This window comes from Hevea brasiliensis, chromosome 6, assembly GCF_030052815.1.
Source record: "Hevea brasiliensis isolate MT/VB/25A 57/8 chromosome 6, ASM3005281v1, whole genome shotgun sequence".
In the NCBI taxonomy this organism is placed as follows: domain Eukaryota; kingdom Viridiplantae; phylum Streptophyta; class Magnoliopsida; order Malpighiales; family Euphorbiaceae; genus Hevea; species Hevea brasiliensis.
Window position 1 is genome coordinate 2,158,913 of NC_079498.1, and position 15,598 is coordinate 2,174,510.

General features: G+C 30.0%; 1 protein-coding gene and 1 pseudogene across 1 annotated transcript; one reads left to right on the plus strand and one right to left on the minus strand.

Annotated features, from left to right (window-relative positions):
* The first annotated feature begins 5,262 nt into the window (after positions 1-5,262).
* On the plus strand, positions 5,263-9,631 carry LOC110654709 (GABA transporter 1-like; annotated as a pseudogene).
* LOC110654712 (AT-hook motif nuclear-localized protein 11-like) lies at positions 9,631-12,001 on the minus strand. The gene is made up of 5 exons (XM_058149262.1): positions 11,621-12,001; positions 10,871-10,938; positions 10,616-10,747; positions 10,178-10,339; positions 9,631-10,076 (listed from the first exon to the last, which is right to left on the minus strand). The coding sequence occupies exons 1-5, from the start codon at positions 11,979-11,981 to the stop codon at positions 9,807-9,809; spliced, it is 993 nt and encodes a 330-aa protein (XP_058005245.1). The 5' UTR covers positions 11,982-12,001; the 3' UTR covers positions 9,631-9,806.
* Between the last annotated feature and the right edge of the window lie 3,597 nt (positions 12,002-15,598).

The window sequence follows — 15,598 nt, forward strand, 5'->3', positions numbered from 1 at the left end:
CTTCCATTACAGATTTTCTTGATAAGTTTCTTATAATAAAGGGATTCTTTTACTTTTACGAATCTGGTATGAAATTGATGTATTAATGCAGCTTAACCATCTCATAGAGTATGAGCTAGAGAGACCTAGTGTAGACTTGTCTTCATCTTTGGGATTGAAATATCATCAGCCTATCAGTATCAGTGTAAAAGTTAATTTGAATGTGAATCCCACATAAATTATGCATGCCCAGTATAGATTTGGCGCTAAATTGCTCACTGTTTATGATTGGAACAATGACTATATTAGCAATTATGAACAAATTTGAAGTCACTTGATTCATAAACCCAGACAATATTACATTGATTAAGGAGGAACATTTAATGCTTATCAATTTCATTAGTGTTGACATTTTTTATGATAATTCATCACAAAAGCCCCCACATGTCATTAACATATTGAGACAGAGAAAGATTTGCAGTTACTTTAGTTTAAGGTGATGGACTAGATCACTATAGAAGCAATTATCATATCTGCCAATGAATGCCCCACATTAATACTTGACAGTGATAGTGGGCCTTTGTAAAAACAGTTCTGCTTCTGCACCAACAAGCTATGGTTTTCAGGCAACTGTAGCATAAACACTTCTTAATTTTGTGCTGTCATCATCGAAGCACCAACTACATTTGTGCCTATTAACTCCAGACAACACACTTTATCTTGCTCCCTCAACCAAGCAATTATAAAGCCACTACTGTAATTGCTAACCCATGAGTGAGTGTATAATATAAACTCCATTAACTGCTTTATCAAGCTCTCACAGTTCCCAGCCAAAAGAATTAATCCTCACTTGTAAGTAAAAGAATTCTTTCTGAATGTAAGCTAAACACATTACTAAGCTCAATGAATCCAGAAATAATCCTCTTGATTAGCACCTAGGCAAAGGCTAATGCGATCACATCGCTCACTTGAAGCACACTACATGATATCAGGCCTCAAGTGGGAGTAGTTTTGAGTTTGGTTGCACACAGAGCATAAGCCTCTACTGCTACCCTGAAAACCTCCAGCAATAAGCAGTGAGGCTGTATCACAAGTTTTCATGGATATTCAAGATTGCATTTGTTTGATCAAGATGGGAAAATCCAGAAGAACTTGAAATAGCGTTTCTCTGGCCCTGACGGGACATTAAACTGCAATTTCTTTGGCAATGGAGCCTAAGATTTTTTCCAACAAAAAGAAGATCTTTCCACTGTCTGCACTCCAACCTATTTGCTGCTTCTTGACATAAAATATTTAATATCATTTGTTTGCAAAATCTCTTGACACAACACAATGCAACGGTTGAAACCTGACTCAGAACCTTTATGGCTAGTGTCTGTAGGCTGGGTTTTCAAAACCGAAGTTCTCCCCACCATGCAAGTGCATCTGAATCCATTTTATTCCTGCAATCCACTGAATCTTCTTATGCTAAGGATCCTTGTAGATGCCAGTATGAGCTGAGCAGCTGTCAAATATGAAACTGTTGGAATTCTCGGGCCAAGGTGGTTGGGGCACAAGTTGGGCTTGGATTTGGAGTCCCATTAGGCCATTTAGTTTGGTGCTTCCCACAGGCTCCACATCCATGTGCCATATTCTTCAAAGAGTGTTGTTTAGATGTAATTGGAAGCCAGCCACCTAACGTTTCACACCAGATTAGGCCTTCGTTCTATCCTACATTGGTTCAAAAGCCCCAGCCCCATGCTTCCAAACACATGGTTTATCATTTATCAATGGCATGGAGCTGATCCACAGCAAGGTTAAAGGTTCGAATTTGGAGTTATGAGAGGATTTTACCTGAATATTATTTTCAGTTTGAACATGAATTAATCCTATCCGTATGCATAGATATTACATGATTAATCAAAAAAAGGTATAAAAAAAAAGTGAATCCTCAAAACGTAACATAATAGTCCATCACTAGGTTTTTATCTATTATCCCTCAGATACTGATTATGAGTGATATAGAGGATTTCAACTAGTTCTAATTATGAAAGGAATTGGTTGATCTAAGAACTGCATTATTCCATGCCCCCACTCCAAGCAGAACAAGAAATCCTATTAGTACGTTGGGATTAACAAGTTTCCTAATGTTCATTTTAGTAACCTCTAAAGAAAGATTCTGTTAGAGAAAATTCTGTGTCAACGTTTGAGAATCAGAACAAAGCATGCTTTGTTTCTAAGTATAGATGACAATTGACAAGAGAAAGAAAACACTGAAATTGATCCAGAAAATAAAGAAATCACCAATTGTGTAGATATGTTCTAACTATATGTTTAGAGAGCTTTATATGATACGAAGAAATATTTTGAGAAATATATATATATATATAAAACACTGTAGAAAAGATTCGATCCAATTTATATATATATTATTAATGAGGACAACTAATATAGCGTTGTCAATCTCTACCTCTGGAATTTGTACAAATTTCTTTGTCCTTACAAGCTTCTTAATCAGCAGATCTCCTATTAATAGGATTTTTAAATTTTAGTTTTAATTTATCATATATTTTAATTATAAAAATTTTCAAACAGTAAAATAATTTTTAAATTATTTTTTAAATAATATTTAAAAGTTTTTTTTAAAAAATAAATTTTAATTTTTTATTACAATTTTAAACGAAACTTGAATGAGGTTGAAGGATATTATTATTATTATTATTATTATTATTATTATTATTATTATAAGTGATAAAATAAAAAAGAGTTAGAAGAAAAAAAAAATGATAAAAAAGAAATATTAAAAAATTTACAAATTTTATAATATTCGTAGGGGTGCCCCACTGCTCGAAGACTGCAAGGAGTATCAAGCAAATGTCCCCACTTCAGTGGAAGCAAATCAGTGGTCAGTACACCAATTTGGATTAGGGCCAACATTTATAACCCAACCGCTTATGTGCAACGACCCAAGCCCACAATGCACTACTGGCCTAACAATTTGGTGGAACTTGTTTACGAATCAAGTTAATCCCAATACCGAAGCAACAAACACCCACCTAGGCTCTTAATTACATATAAATGAAATCAGAAATCATTTTCTGATGTGGGACTAGGATGTTATGTACTCCCTCACCTCAACTCTTTGACGTCCTCTTCAAGGCCAGATTGTAGAACAATAGCTCAAAATCTTGGTCCACAGGTTCTAGAGGTGACTCCACCTACTTGCCGCGATAGGGCACTTGGTCTCGTACAACACTTGGTTCCACACTCAAGATGGTAGGTTGCTTTGATGCCAGTGTCTATACAAGCATGCATGGACTACCATTCTAACAACTGAGGGGGGTTGCACCTAAGCAGATGATAATCTTTATATTTTATCCAATGACCAAGAAAACAACACTACTAACGATCGAGTTCTAGGTTCTAATTTTTAATGTCCATGCGATTGTACAATAAAAAAACAAGCAAGAGTTGAGTAATCGAAAGATTTACTGTATATACACTCAAAGGGAGATAAATTATTGATGACTAAAGTAAGAACTCGATTTATAGTGTGAACAGCTGTTAGAGTATTGCTCAGTCCTAAATTTTTTTAGAAAAAGAAGAAAAATACAATAATTATTCATATGATTATAGGTCTATAAGTAAATTAATTTCATTTATTATACTAATTATCAATCCAAATAAAATATACTTATCGAATCCCATAAGATATGCCTAGCTAACAGTCAAAATTTATTTTTAAATATTCATCATTCTTTCTTGAAAATTTAAAAAAAAAACCATATATTTTTATATTAAATTTTTCACTTAACATATTTTATTCTAGATTGCGTATATTGGAAAAATCTGATCATCGGGTTTAGATGAACATTATATACTAAGTTTTTTTTTTGGAATTTATTATTATAATGAAATAATCATTGCTTATGAAAAAAAAAATAGAGTAGAATGAAAGAATTTTATTTGATTGAGCAATTGAAAGTCAACTTTTAACTTTTAGACTTTCAACAGCGAGTCACGAATGTTTAATAAATATAACTTTTATATAAACGGTTCAAAATTACAATACAATATTATACTGCTGAAAATTTTAATTTTAATTATCAATTTCATTTTAATCACTTCTCATTTACTATTCATTGATTATTTTCAAGCAAGTTTAAGAATGCATCCTCGATGTTTTATTCGTGTATTAAAATAAATTATCTCTTGAATGCTAGTCTCAAGAATATGAGATTCATTATTGTTATTGCTCGAAGTTCATTAGGACATACTCTTGGATGATATACTAGCAGGTTCACAAATCCTTTAACTTTGGAATCTTTAACTCGTAGGGAAGATATGTTGCTTACTCAGAATAAGGGTTTTAATCCAGTTCTTCTGAAAGGAGATTCTCATATGGTCATATCCATGGCTAAGGGAGGATTCACTTATTGTGATCTTATGGGTATCTTCAATGATATTTTTGTTTTAACTCATGATCTTAATGTAAACGAGTTTCATTTTGTGCATAGGTAATGTAATAAGGCAGCTTATTTCATTGCTCAAAACATATTCTATAGGGACTATTTTACTTGTAATCTTTTGAAAAAATTTAACTATGTAATATTTTCTTTGCCTGTTTAAGGCTTAATAGATTAATATTAATTCTTGACAAAAAAAATAATTCTTCACCAATAATAATAATAATAATAAAATATTGGCCTATAAGATAAGAAGCAAATCCACATGTCAATTAAGCTTGAGAATGAGTATTTATTATTATTATTATATTTGAGAGAGGATAAGGGAGTCGAGGCCTGCTCTTTTAAACTTAAATATAAGTAATTGTGTAGAATTTATTCAATGCAAAAGTTTTATATATATATATATATATATATATAAATAATATATTTTTATTATTAATTATTATGAGATTTACATATGAATCATCATCATAATTAATGATTATAACGACTGTATTTGAAAATCTTTGGCAGACGTCATTGGAGTATTGGCTGCTTTTTCTTTTTAATTTTTTAATATACGGAGTGGGCTATTGTTCATACAAGTTGCAACTGTTGCATTGGCCGCTAAAGTGCCGTGTACCACTCCAAAAAAATGTGGCTGGCAATGGCAGGAAGGCAAAGGGGCATTGATGTCCATTTATATATCTTCTCGCTCTCTGCCAGTTTTGGTGAAACTCAGAAGTTGGACTGGTAAGTACTATTATTCATCGTCATCATTTTGAAAGGCAGGTCAAGCTTGTTGACTATATATTTCCTTCCTTTGCTCTTGAATTTTCATTCATCGTCACCTCTCTCTCCCTCTCTAGTGTCTGTTTTTCTATAGTCTTGGGGAGAGACAGAGAGAGAAGAGTATAATGGTAGTGCATGCAGAGGAGGATGCTAATTATAGAGCTCCACAACAAGAACCTCTCCATCTTCAAAAGGAGGAGCTTGATGCTGGTGCTCTTTTTGTTCTCAAATCCGAAGGTATAACAATTATATATATATATATATATACACACACACACGCACACTTTCTTTCTTTCTTTCTTTTGCTATATCAAGATTTGAATTCTTGTTTCCTATGATATAGAGTCAAGAACTTGTTTTTATTTGATATAATATAAACGTTTTGGTTATTTTTCATCTTCTTCTTCCTTGCTCCTCTTTTCTTTAGTAAAATAAACAAATAAATAAATAAAAATAAAAATAAAAATAATCTGTCTTTATCACATCTCTTTCTAGTTAGTCTTTTCAGTGGAAAATGTTGTGCATGTCAATTTTGGCAATAGCCAATTTAATACCCTTAAATTAAAACTTATTAATATGGTGAAGTTGATCAAAAAATTTTGATTGTATTTGTTAGCAATTTTATTTATTTTTATGTTTATTAATATTTAAATTTTATAATTATATTATAAAGAATTTCTTTTATAAACTCATTAATTTTGATATAAACAATTTTTTTATCGAATTAGAGAGGAAATATCCATGATAATGGCTGCTTGAACACAATAAAAATACATAATTAATAATTATCATCTTTCTTTGTACATCCTTTAATTGGTTGATTCTATTACCTTTTCACTATTTACCTACAAGATAGGTGGTTTAGACTTTTAAATCAATTGCTTATAAAAGACAAAGGAAAGATAACATTTGTTTGATAAATATTTTTTTAAAAATATTTATATATATATAATATAAATATATATTATTAATTTAATACGATGATTAAATAATAAAAAATATTTTTTATATATAAATTATTTTTTACCAATGAAATGGAGGCTAATAAAAGTAAAAATGAAATAATGTGAATAGGATCGTGGATCCATTGTGGATATCACTTGACAACATCAATAGTAGCTCCGCCTCTCCTTAGTCTCCCATATGCCTTCACATTTCTTGGATGGGCTGCTGGAATTTCATGTCTGGTTATTGGAGCTCTGGTCACTTTCTATTCGTACAATTTGTTGTCTCTTGTTCTTGAACACAATGCTCAATTGGGTCATCGCCAACTTCGCTTCAGAGACATGGCTAATCAAATCTTGGGTAACCCTCTTAATTCTCCTCTTTTATTAACTATTTCTTTATAATTGTTTATTTAGATACTTTTACTAATATAAAAGGCAAAATAACAAAAAAAAAAATCCAAATCTTTATAAATTTTTTAAATTACCAAAATCATGCAAGTGAATATCAGATGTTCTGCGTGCATTTTTTAAATTAAAAGGGCTACAAATATGCATGGTTGTCACCAGATTGTTTCAGGTCGAATGATTTCGATTCATGATTTAAGTTGATTATAATTAAATTGCAAGATATTTTCAATTCAGGTTTTAATTTTGTGATTTCAATTCGATTATTGTTCAATTTTAATTTTGATAAAATTTAATGATTGAAAATTTTATATTTTTAAAAGAAAAAGTCTAGTTTAATAGAAATCAAACCAAATAAAATGATCAATTTCTATTTAATTTTGATTCAGCTCAAGATCAATTTTGATCAATTTAATTTTAAATTAAATCGATTTGATTTTGATTAAAACCAAATCGTGAGACCCTTATACTCTCTGGTACACTTATGCATACACAATTATACACGTGAAACATGATTCAAGATCGGTGCTCTTTTTAATTTGGTAATTATGGGGTGGTGGTGGATTATAGAGACCCTTCTCCCCCACCTTGCACTTGTTGCTATTTGTGGTGATGGGTGTAGTATTGAGAGAATTAAACACCACCACCAGCCGCAAAGTTCAGTTCCTATCAGCTATTGGACACTCCAAGATTTGATAATTTTATCAAAAATTTTGACTTTATTAAATTAAAAAAAAAAAGACAATTATCTTTTATTGTCTGTAATCACTAAATGATATATATATATATATATGGACTACTAACTTGCTCAAATCTTGATAATAAAAGAATAAAAATACTCAATTCAAAAAGATTCATATAAATCAATTAATAAGAGAAAATATTTTTAAAAAATGTTAAAAAAGATATTTTCAACTTCAGTATTTATGATTCGATATAATAATTATATGAATAATAAATATATTTTATTTTTTGATTATAATAAAATTAAGATTATCCGTATTAATGCATGTAATTATTAATAATTTTAATTTATATATATATATAATATCTTAAATTTTTATTAATTATTTTATATTTTATTTTTATTACTTTTCATCTCTCAAACCTTTTAATAAAGATTTTATAATAAAAATAATTAAAATCTATTTATATATAATATAGATATAAATATATATAATAAATACAAATATGTGTAATTATTTTATATTAATTTATTGTAACCAATCTTATAATAATCTCTATTTATTATAACACTGAGAGAGTAATGATTAAATAATTTATATATAATAGAGAATGCCACGTGTTAATCCTAAAAAATACATTAAAAAATAATAATTGTATTATAAAATTTTAACTATTTATGCTTTTGCTGGCTTTTAATGAAAATTCTGCTTATTTCAAAACGAATTAATCATGGAATCAAACCACTATGCTGCCATGTTGTTAATGTACAATAAGATTCAATTATTTTTGGTTTAGTAGGGCCAAGATGGGGACTGTATTTTGTGGGTCCTATTCAATTCATAGTGTGCTATGGTGCTGTTGTTGGTTGTACGCTTCTTGGAGGCCAATGCATGAAGGTGAGAAGATTTTGATTACACAAAATTCAAGTTTGTATCTATTTCAAATGAACCTAAAATCAGAAGCTTGAACCTTTTTATTTACTTACCTTTGATCTTGCAAACAATTTACTTGCTGTCAAACCCAACTGGGACTATGAAGCTTTATGAGTTTGTAATCATATTTGGATGCCTAGTGTTGATACTGGCACAAGTCCCATCTTTTCAGTCTTTAAGGCACATCAATTTGATATCCTTGCTTCTTTGCCTAGCTTATAGTGCCTGTGCCACGGGCGGTTCCGTCCATATCGGTATGCGTTCGGGTTATTCTTTGCCAAGAGCAAGAATCAAATTGACCCTGTTATCCTAATATGTACTATCAAATCCTACGTATAAACTTGACTTTTAGTGGTTCTTTAACATAGAATGAGCAGCGACATAGATTCATATTATTTTAGAGATTACATTTTTATATAGCATGGCTTATTTTTCGTAGGAAATTCGTTGAAAGAACCGAAGGGTTTTTCTCTAAATGGAGACACCCAAGACCGAATTTTTGGTATGTTTAATGCCATTGCCATAATTGCTACAACATATGGCAATGGGATAATCCCAGAAATTCAGGTGTGAGTTAGTCCATCTCCCTTCAACTATATGATAAATAGATGAAAAGTTCAATTTAATGAAATAATTGATGGTTGCAGGCAACCATAGCAGCACCTCTGAAGGGGAAGATGTTCAAAGGACTGTGTGTATGTTAGAGTAATTCTAGTGACATTCCTTAGTGTTGCCATTTCTGGATATTGGGCATTTGGTAACCAAGCTGAAGGTCTCATCCTGAGCAACTTTATAAGTAATGGGAAGCCTTTGGTGCCTAAATGGTTTGTTTTATTCTGCCTCTTCCTCTAAAATCGTACTACATTGTCATCTTAATTATGAGTTCGCTTTCCGTTACACAGGTTTACTTGCAGCCTACAAATTAAGTGCTGGAACGAACGTTTGCAGACCCTGAAAGCAAGGAATTCTCTGCTCGTAATGTTATCCCAAGGGTCGTCTCAAGGTCATTGTCCGTGATCATAGCAACTACAATAGCAGCAATGCTTCCATTTTTTGGAGACATCAATTCATTGATTGGAGCTTTCGGTTTCATGCCTCTAGACTTTATCTTGCCTGTTGTTTTCTTCAACTTGACATTTAAGCCATCGAAGAGGAGCTATGTTTTCTGGTTGAATACAACTATTGCAGCAGTTTTCTCAGTTTTGGGGGTTATAGCAGCAATTGCAGCAGTCAGACAAAAAAGTCTCGACGCCAAAACTTATCGGTTCTTCGCTAATGTTTGATCACGCCAGTGTATGTGATTTAGTGCTGCAGGGAATCTTTACTACAATTGCAAATAATACTCTGATCTTTTTCCGAGCTCACCTTATATTGTCTTTCTGTTTCATGCCTATCTTAAAATCTTGTACGTAGGCATAGAAACATTGGGAAGGCAATTACATTTCATTTCCTGCGAAACGAATTCATCCCATAGTATCTCAGAAAATGATATATTTACTCAAGTCTCCATGAGGAAAAGATTTCCCTAAGATCATCTTTAAGACCAAATTAAGGGATAATGTGATAAGAGTCGTTACACAGACAAGAGGAGTCCCATATTTCAGTTATTAACAACTAAACTAGTCACAGACAAACATCTAGATATCTTCATTTCTGGAGTCTGAAATGGGCTCCGTTGGCTTGAAGACATTTTGAGGATCAACTGTGAATGTGTTACATGCTGCAGTACGATTTGTTCGTTCTAAAAGATGAGATGTTGGTGATGTGCAATGCCCTCCAGCTTGTGTGGTTACCATTTCTAAATTGCCAAGCACTCTCCTAGCTGCTGCTGCTGCCGCTGCAGATCGTGCCAATTGCCTCAGTTTTAGTTCTTTGCAGATATTCTGCTTGAAGCTGGCAATAATAAGCTGATAAATTGAAAGAAAACCAATTTAAGTCTCACAAGAAAAAGGTGCAGATAAGATCATTTCTTTCTTGGAGAATTAGATATAAGAAAGGCAGAACCTACTTGAATGGGACCAGATGCTATCAAAGACCCAACAATACCACCACCAAAAACCCGGCCATCAGGTTTTGCCAGGGAAACATGTAACATGCCAGTTTTGCAGTGTGCACCGCTTGTTTCATCAACTGTGAATGATCCAGACAGGGAGAGAATTTCAAAGAGGCCCTGCAGAATTGTACGAATGGCTAGGTGAGGATCTGCCTACCTACTGTACTACACAGCAAAAACATGACGGACGTAACTAAATATATTGGAAACCAGATATTAGTATATATCTAGTATATAAATGATAGGGATCTTCAAGAAAAATTTATATAACATACAAAAAAAAAAAAGACAGAAATTGGAGCCTTCCAGAACAGCAAACTATACATGAAAAATAAATGTGTGTTCAGGCTTCTCGCATTGCAGGTTCTAGAGAGAATAGTATTGAGATCAAACCTCATATCTCAAAATTCCACCAGAAGAACCAGGCTGACTAATAATAACACTTGAGACAGCACCAGTGGCCGAAAGAATGCAAATCGCTCGAGAACCCCTTTCGGCGAATGATGAAATCTTACTTACAATATCCTGATCATAGTGAAGAAAAGAGATCTACTTTAAATGAAAGCCAAACAGAAGGAATAAAAAAGACAAATAATGGCAAGGAAAATTAGCTTGTTAAAATACCAACAAAACAATATCTTACAATACCTCTCCAGCTTTCACAGGAATTAAATGAGGAATGAAGCTTCCTCCTGCAGTTTCTGCAGCTAAAACACCTAAACAAACAGAATATTGTGGCATGAGGATCAAATAGACCTATTTAATTATATGCATTAACCCCAAAAATAATCTTCATAAATTGGATGAAAAATTCATTTCTTTAGACCAATTGTGGAGAAGAATAAAGCAAATCTGTATAGCAACTAAACTAACCAATATATATATATATATATATATATATATATATATATATCAAGCAAATTTGCTTGAGCCTTTTCACTTGTGCAATTTCATTTTTTTATTCAGCCTTACTAATCCTAAGAAACTTAATGGGGTGGTATTTCATTCAATCTCAGCGTGGCGAAACTAATTGACAACTTCTCAGAGAATTACCAATTTTCCATTTCAGGCAATAAAGATCGTGAGAAAATAAGATAAAACCACATTCAAGTACACAAGGATCTCAATTTTGTGAGGGTTGAGGTGTATCCAATGCACAAGACTCTCTACATTGTGAGGATCAAGAAATAGTTGCCTATCGTATGCAGTCTTCTCTCTGTGTTATGAAGGAAGCATTACCGTGGGGGAAGGCTAGCTCTCCAATGAAGAAAATATATACAAGACATTAAGCATAAACAAATCCCTCATAATTGAATTTCCTTCTTTTATAATCAAATGCCAAAATATGTCAAAATTTCACTAACACTATTATCAAACAGCAAAAAAAAGAGATCTCACCAAGGGAAGCCAAGAGTTGTAGCCGACCGGAACCACGGGGACGGCCTCTACCCCGCTTCTCACAAGTCCTAGATAGGGAACAAGGAAAGTCAGGAGGAGACACCGACCGCGATATTGTTTCTGAATGCATATCAAACTTCCTAGGCCTCCCTCTCTTCCTTTTACCTGTTATTTCTGAGCCTGCTACCACTGCACCACCACTACTATCACCACTACCACCAGCATGGTTTGGCTCTTTTTCTTCCTCATGCACCACCTGGGTCATCTGAGTATCATGCTTTATGCCAATTACAGACAACTGTGAGGCTGTGGGTATCATGTTTTTATCTTCCATGCATGCAACAGCAGCTTCCCTTGCCATTATGCATAGAAACACAAACATAAAACTCAAATACACATATATAGTGAGAGATAGAGAAAAAGTATAAATCTTTATCTTTCTATAATCAATATGTATAAAGAAAGGTGAGGAGAGGAAGAAAGGGTTTTGAACATACAAGTTTGGGAATGGAAAAGACGCCATAAAGGAAATCTTGACTGTTTTTTATTTTATACCATGAATGCCCTTTCAAAGTAGACTAGGTGACTACATTGGCTTTTATGGAATGATGGTTAAAATTATTAATTTGATTTTGTCTTTTTATATTATTTAATATTTTTGCGGTTACAATATTTATTTGTTTTTTAATCATTATAAAAGAGATAGGATTTGCATTAATTAATATATTAAATCAAATATTTTTTGAGTAATTCAGTATTCAATTAATTATTATTTGTTACAAATGAATCTTTACGATTTTTTAAATAATTTAAGGAATTTAATTTCTAAAAGCATAAATAATTTTAATTTATAAATTTTTTATCATTAATATATAAAAATAAAATAGTATTTTAAATTTATTATAAGTTATTTCAACTATTATTTTTATTTTTTTATGTAAATTAAAGTTCTTTTAAAATTTTTAATAAAAATTTTATAATAAAAATAATACAAATATACATCAATATAATAAAAATATTAATTACAGATATGGAATAATTTAATGTTGCTTAAGTCATATAATCATTTTCACTATTTTAAAATATCAGTCTTTTATATCCTCTTAATGTATTGAAAAATATAATATATTAAATATTATCTTTATTTAGTAATATTAATATTATTCTAAAAATAATATTAATAACCTAAAATATATAAAGGTAGTAAAAAAAGGAAAAAAAAATCTATTGAAATTAAATAAATTATATTATATACATAAATTACCACATGGCATAATTTCACAATTATATGTGACATAACCAATGAAAATAATATATATAATAAATTTTTAAATAATTATAAAAACAATATAACATAATTAAAATTAACTAAAGTAATAATATTAATCATTTATTAACTATATAATAAAAAATTAAAAAATAATAAAAAAATTAAATATTAATACAAATTTCTCGTTCAAGGAACTAAAATACGTCTAAGCACCTCATGTGACATCTTTTTAAAATACCACATGCAAGTTTCTGGAATAATTGGACTTGACTTATATATAGGTATATACAGATTTTGAGCATTTTCAGAACATTGTCAACTCACTCACTTGTTTTAAATAGTTTGTATGTTAGATAATAGAGAGAGAGAATTTCCACATATTTAAAATACAAAGAGAAAAAATATAGAAAAGAAATGAAATATATAAAATTATATATATTTAAATAAATATATATTATTCTATGATGGCACTTGTTATATACGTGCGTGAAATAAAATAGTCATTTAAATTATAATAAAATATATTTATTAACAAATAGATATGTCTGTTAATAAATTTATATATCTATTACACACAAATAGTCACAACTGCTGAGAAATATGTCATAACAGATGTGTCTGTTGATAAATAGACATATTTGTTACACATAAACAGTCACACTTGTTAGAAGATGTGTGAATTTAAAATAAACAGTCATATCTATTGAAAATAGATAGATGTGTCTGTCTAAAATGGTGTCTTGACTTTTTGTTATCTAATTTACTACTTCTGTTTTCTTCTTTTTTCTCTTACAGTCTCTCTAAATTTTATTCGTACAAAAAGTTCTTAAGAAAAATTTTCATCAAAAATTGTTATCTGTAAATTTTAAATTTTATTATATCCTGGAGGTATATTACCATAACCTTATAGTAATCTAATGAGAACAATTAATACATTAAAGATAGCGATTCATCACGACTCAAAACTAATTTTACACCCACTGTCTCAACATCACATTCATAAACAAATCATTTCTAATTTAATGAAAAAAAAAAAGAATACACATTAAAAGGAAAAAAATATCCCTTCTCCCTCTATCCATCAATTCATAGGATTAACCAAGCACAAGCAAAACAGAAGAGAGTCATCAGCATCTTAAAAGAAGTAAATTAATGATGGGTGCTTTCATTCCATTTCATCTAAATTTGTTGTTATTTTATATAACTTAAATTTTAGATATGTCTTGATAGATTCAGATTGTGACCTGATACAAAAACTTCGCTTTACAACCCAAGTTTTTAAAATTTCTTGCATTCAAAATCCATGCAAACTATGTACTTACTTGAAGAAGGAAAAAAAAAAAAAGAAAACACATGCATTGATTCTCTCTCCTTGTACAATTATAGTGCTCCCAACAAAGTTATTTCTATCTACTATAAATGCATATGAATCTCAGCAATGGTCCTCATAAGGCATCCTTTGGAATGACCAGATAAACCACTCGACTAACAGGTGGTGCAGATAGCATTTTTCCATTGATTAATAACCTCCCATAAGTGTGTGGAAGTTACATTATAATAGCATAAAGTTAATTTTTTTTAGTCTAGAATTTGTGAGTAGATGGAGTAATAAGATATCATAAAAAAATATTAAATCAAAGTAAATGAGATTAGAAAAATAATATATGTAAAAATATTATAATAAATATTTGAATAATAAATATCATCGTTAGATTATTCCTCTATCATTTAAAAAGATACTTGTTATTTTTATTTTATCTATTAAACTTTAATTTTATTATTATTTATTTTAAATTATTCTAAAAATATTAATTTATAATATTATATTAAAGTATGTAAATAATATTTAATTGTGGATATGTTAAATCATTTATTGTTATGCTAAAGTTAATAATAAAATATTATTTAAATTTATTTTAAAAGGTAAATAATGAAAAAATGGAAAATATTTTACATATGGAAGGGAAAATCATGAAAAAACGTGACTTTTGAAAATTATAATTTATAAAGTAAAATAATTATATATAGAGTTTTATTTATATAGAAATACATTTTGTATTTTAATCAAAATTATAGAATATTAATAAATTTCATTTAATAATCAATTTATATATTTAATTAATTTTATACAATTTAATAAAAATTTAAGGGTATTTATATTAGTTGACAAGTTTGAACCTCATCGGTAGATATAAATAGGTAAGGTGATGAGAGTATTTCTTTATCACGATAGAGTTAAATTTAAATTAACTTTATTTTAATGCATGTCTATATCACCTTACCAACCGTTTCTTATTAAAGATTAGATAATAAATAAGAGAATATTAAAAATTTGAGACATAAAATTTCTCAATTTTGACACAAGGTATTTATTAGATCGAAAATGCATATTAGATCTAATAGAATTATTTTACTATATCCAGAATAATATAAATTCAACCCATTTTATGAATAGAATGTGATAAATTAATCAACTACCAAAACTAATTGTTACGAATAACATTTTGTTGTTGCATTGAAATATATAAATTCAGAATAAAATGAAACAAAAGATATAGTAGATCTAGGACAGTTATATCATCTTATCAACAATCTCATAACACCTATTAGGGATTCGAACTCATACATTAGTTTTGATACCAATTATAAGATCGAGTGTTGAACACCGTATTAAAAACTGAAATTATTAATAAAGGCATGACTTCAAT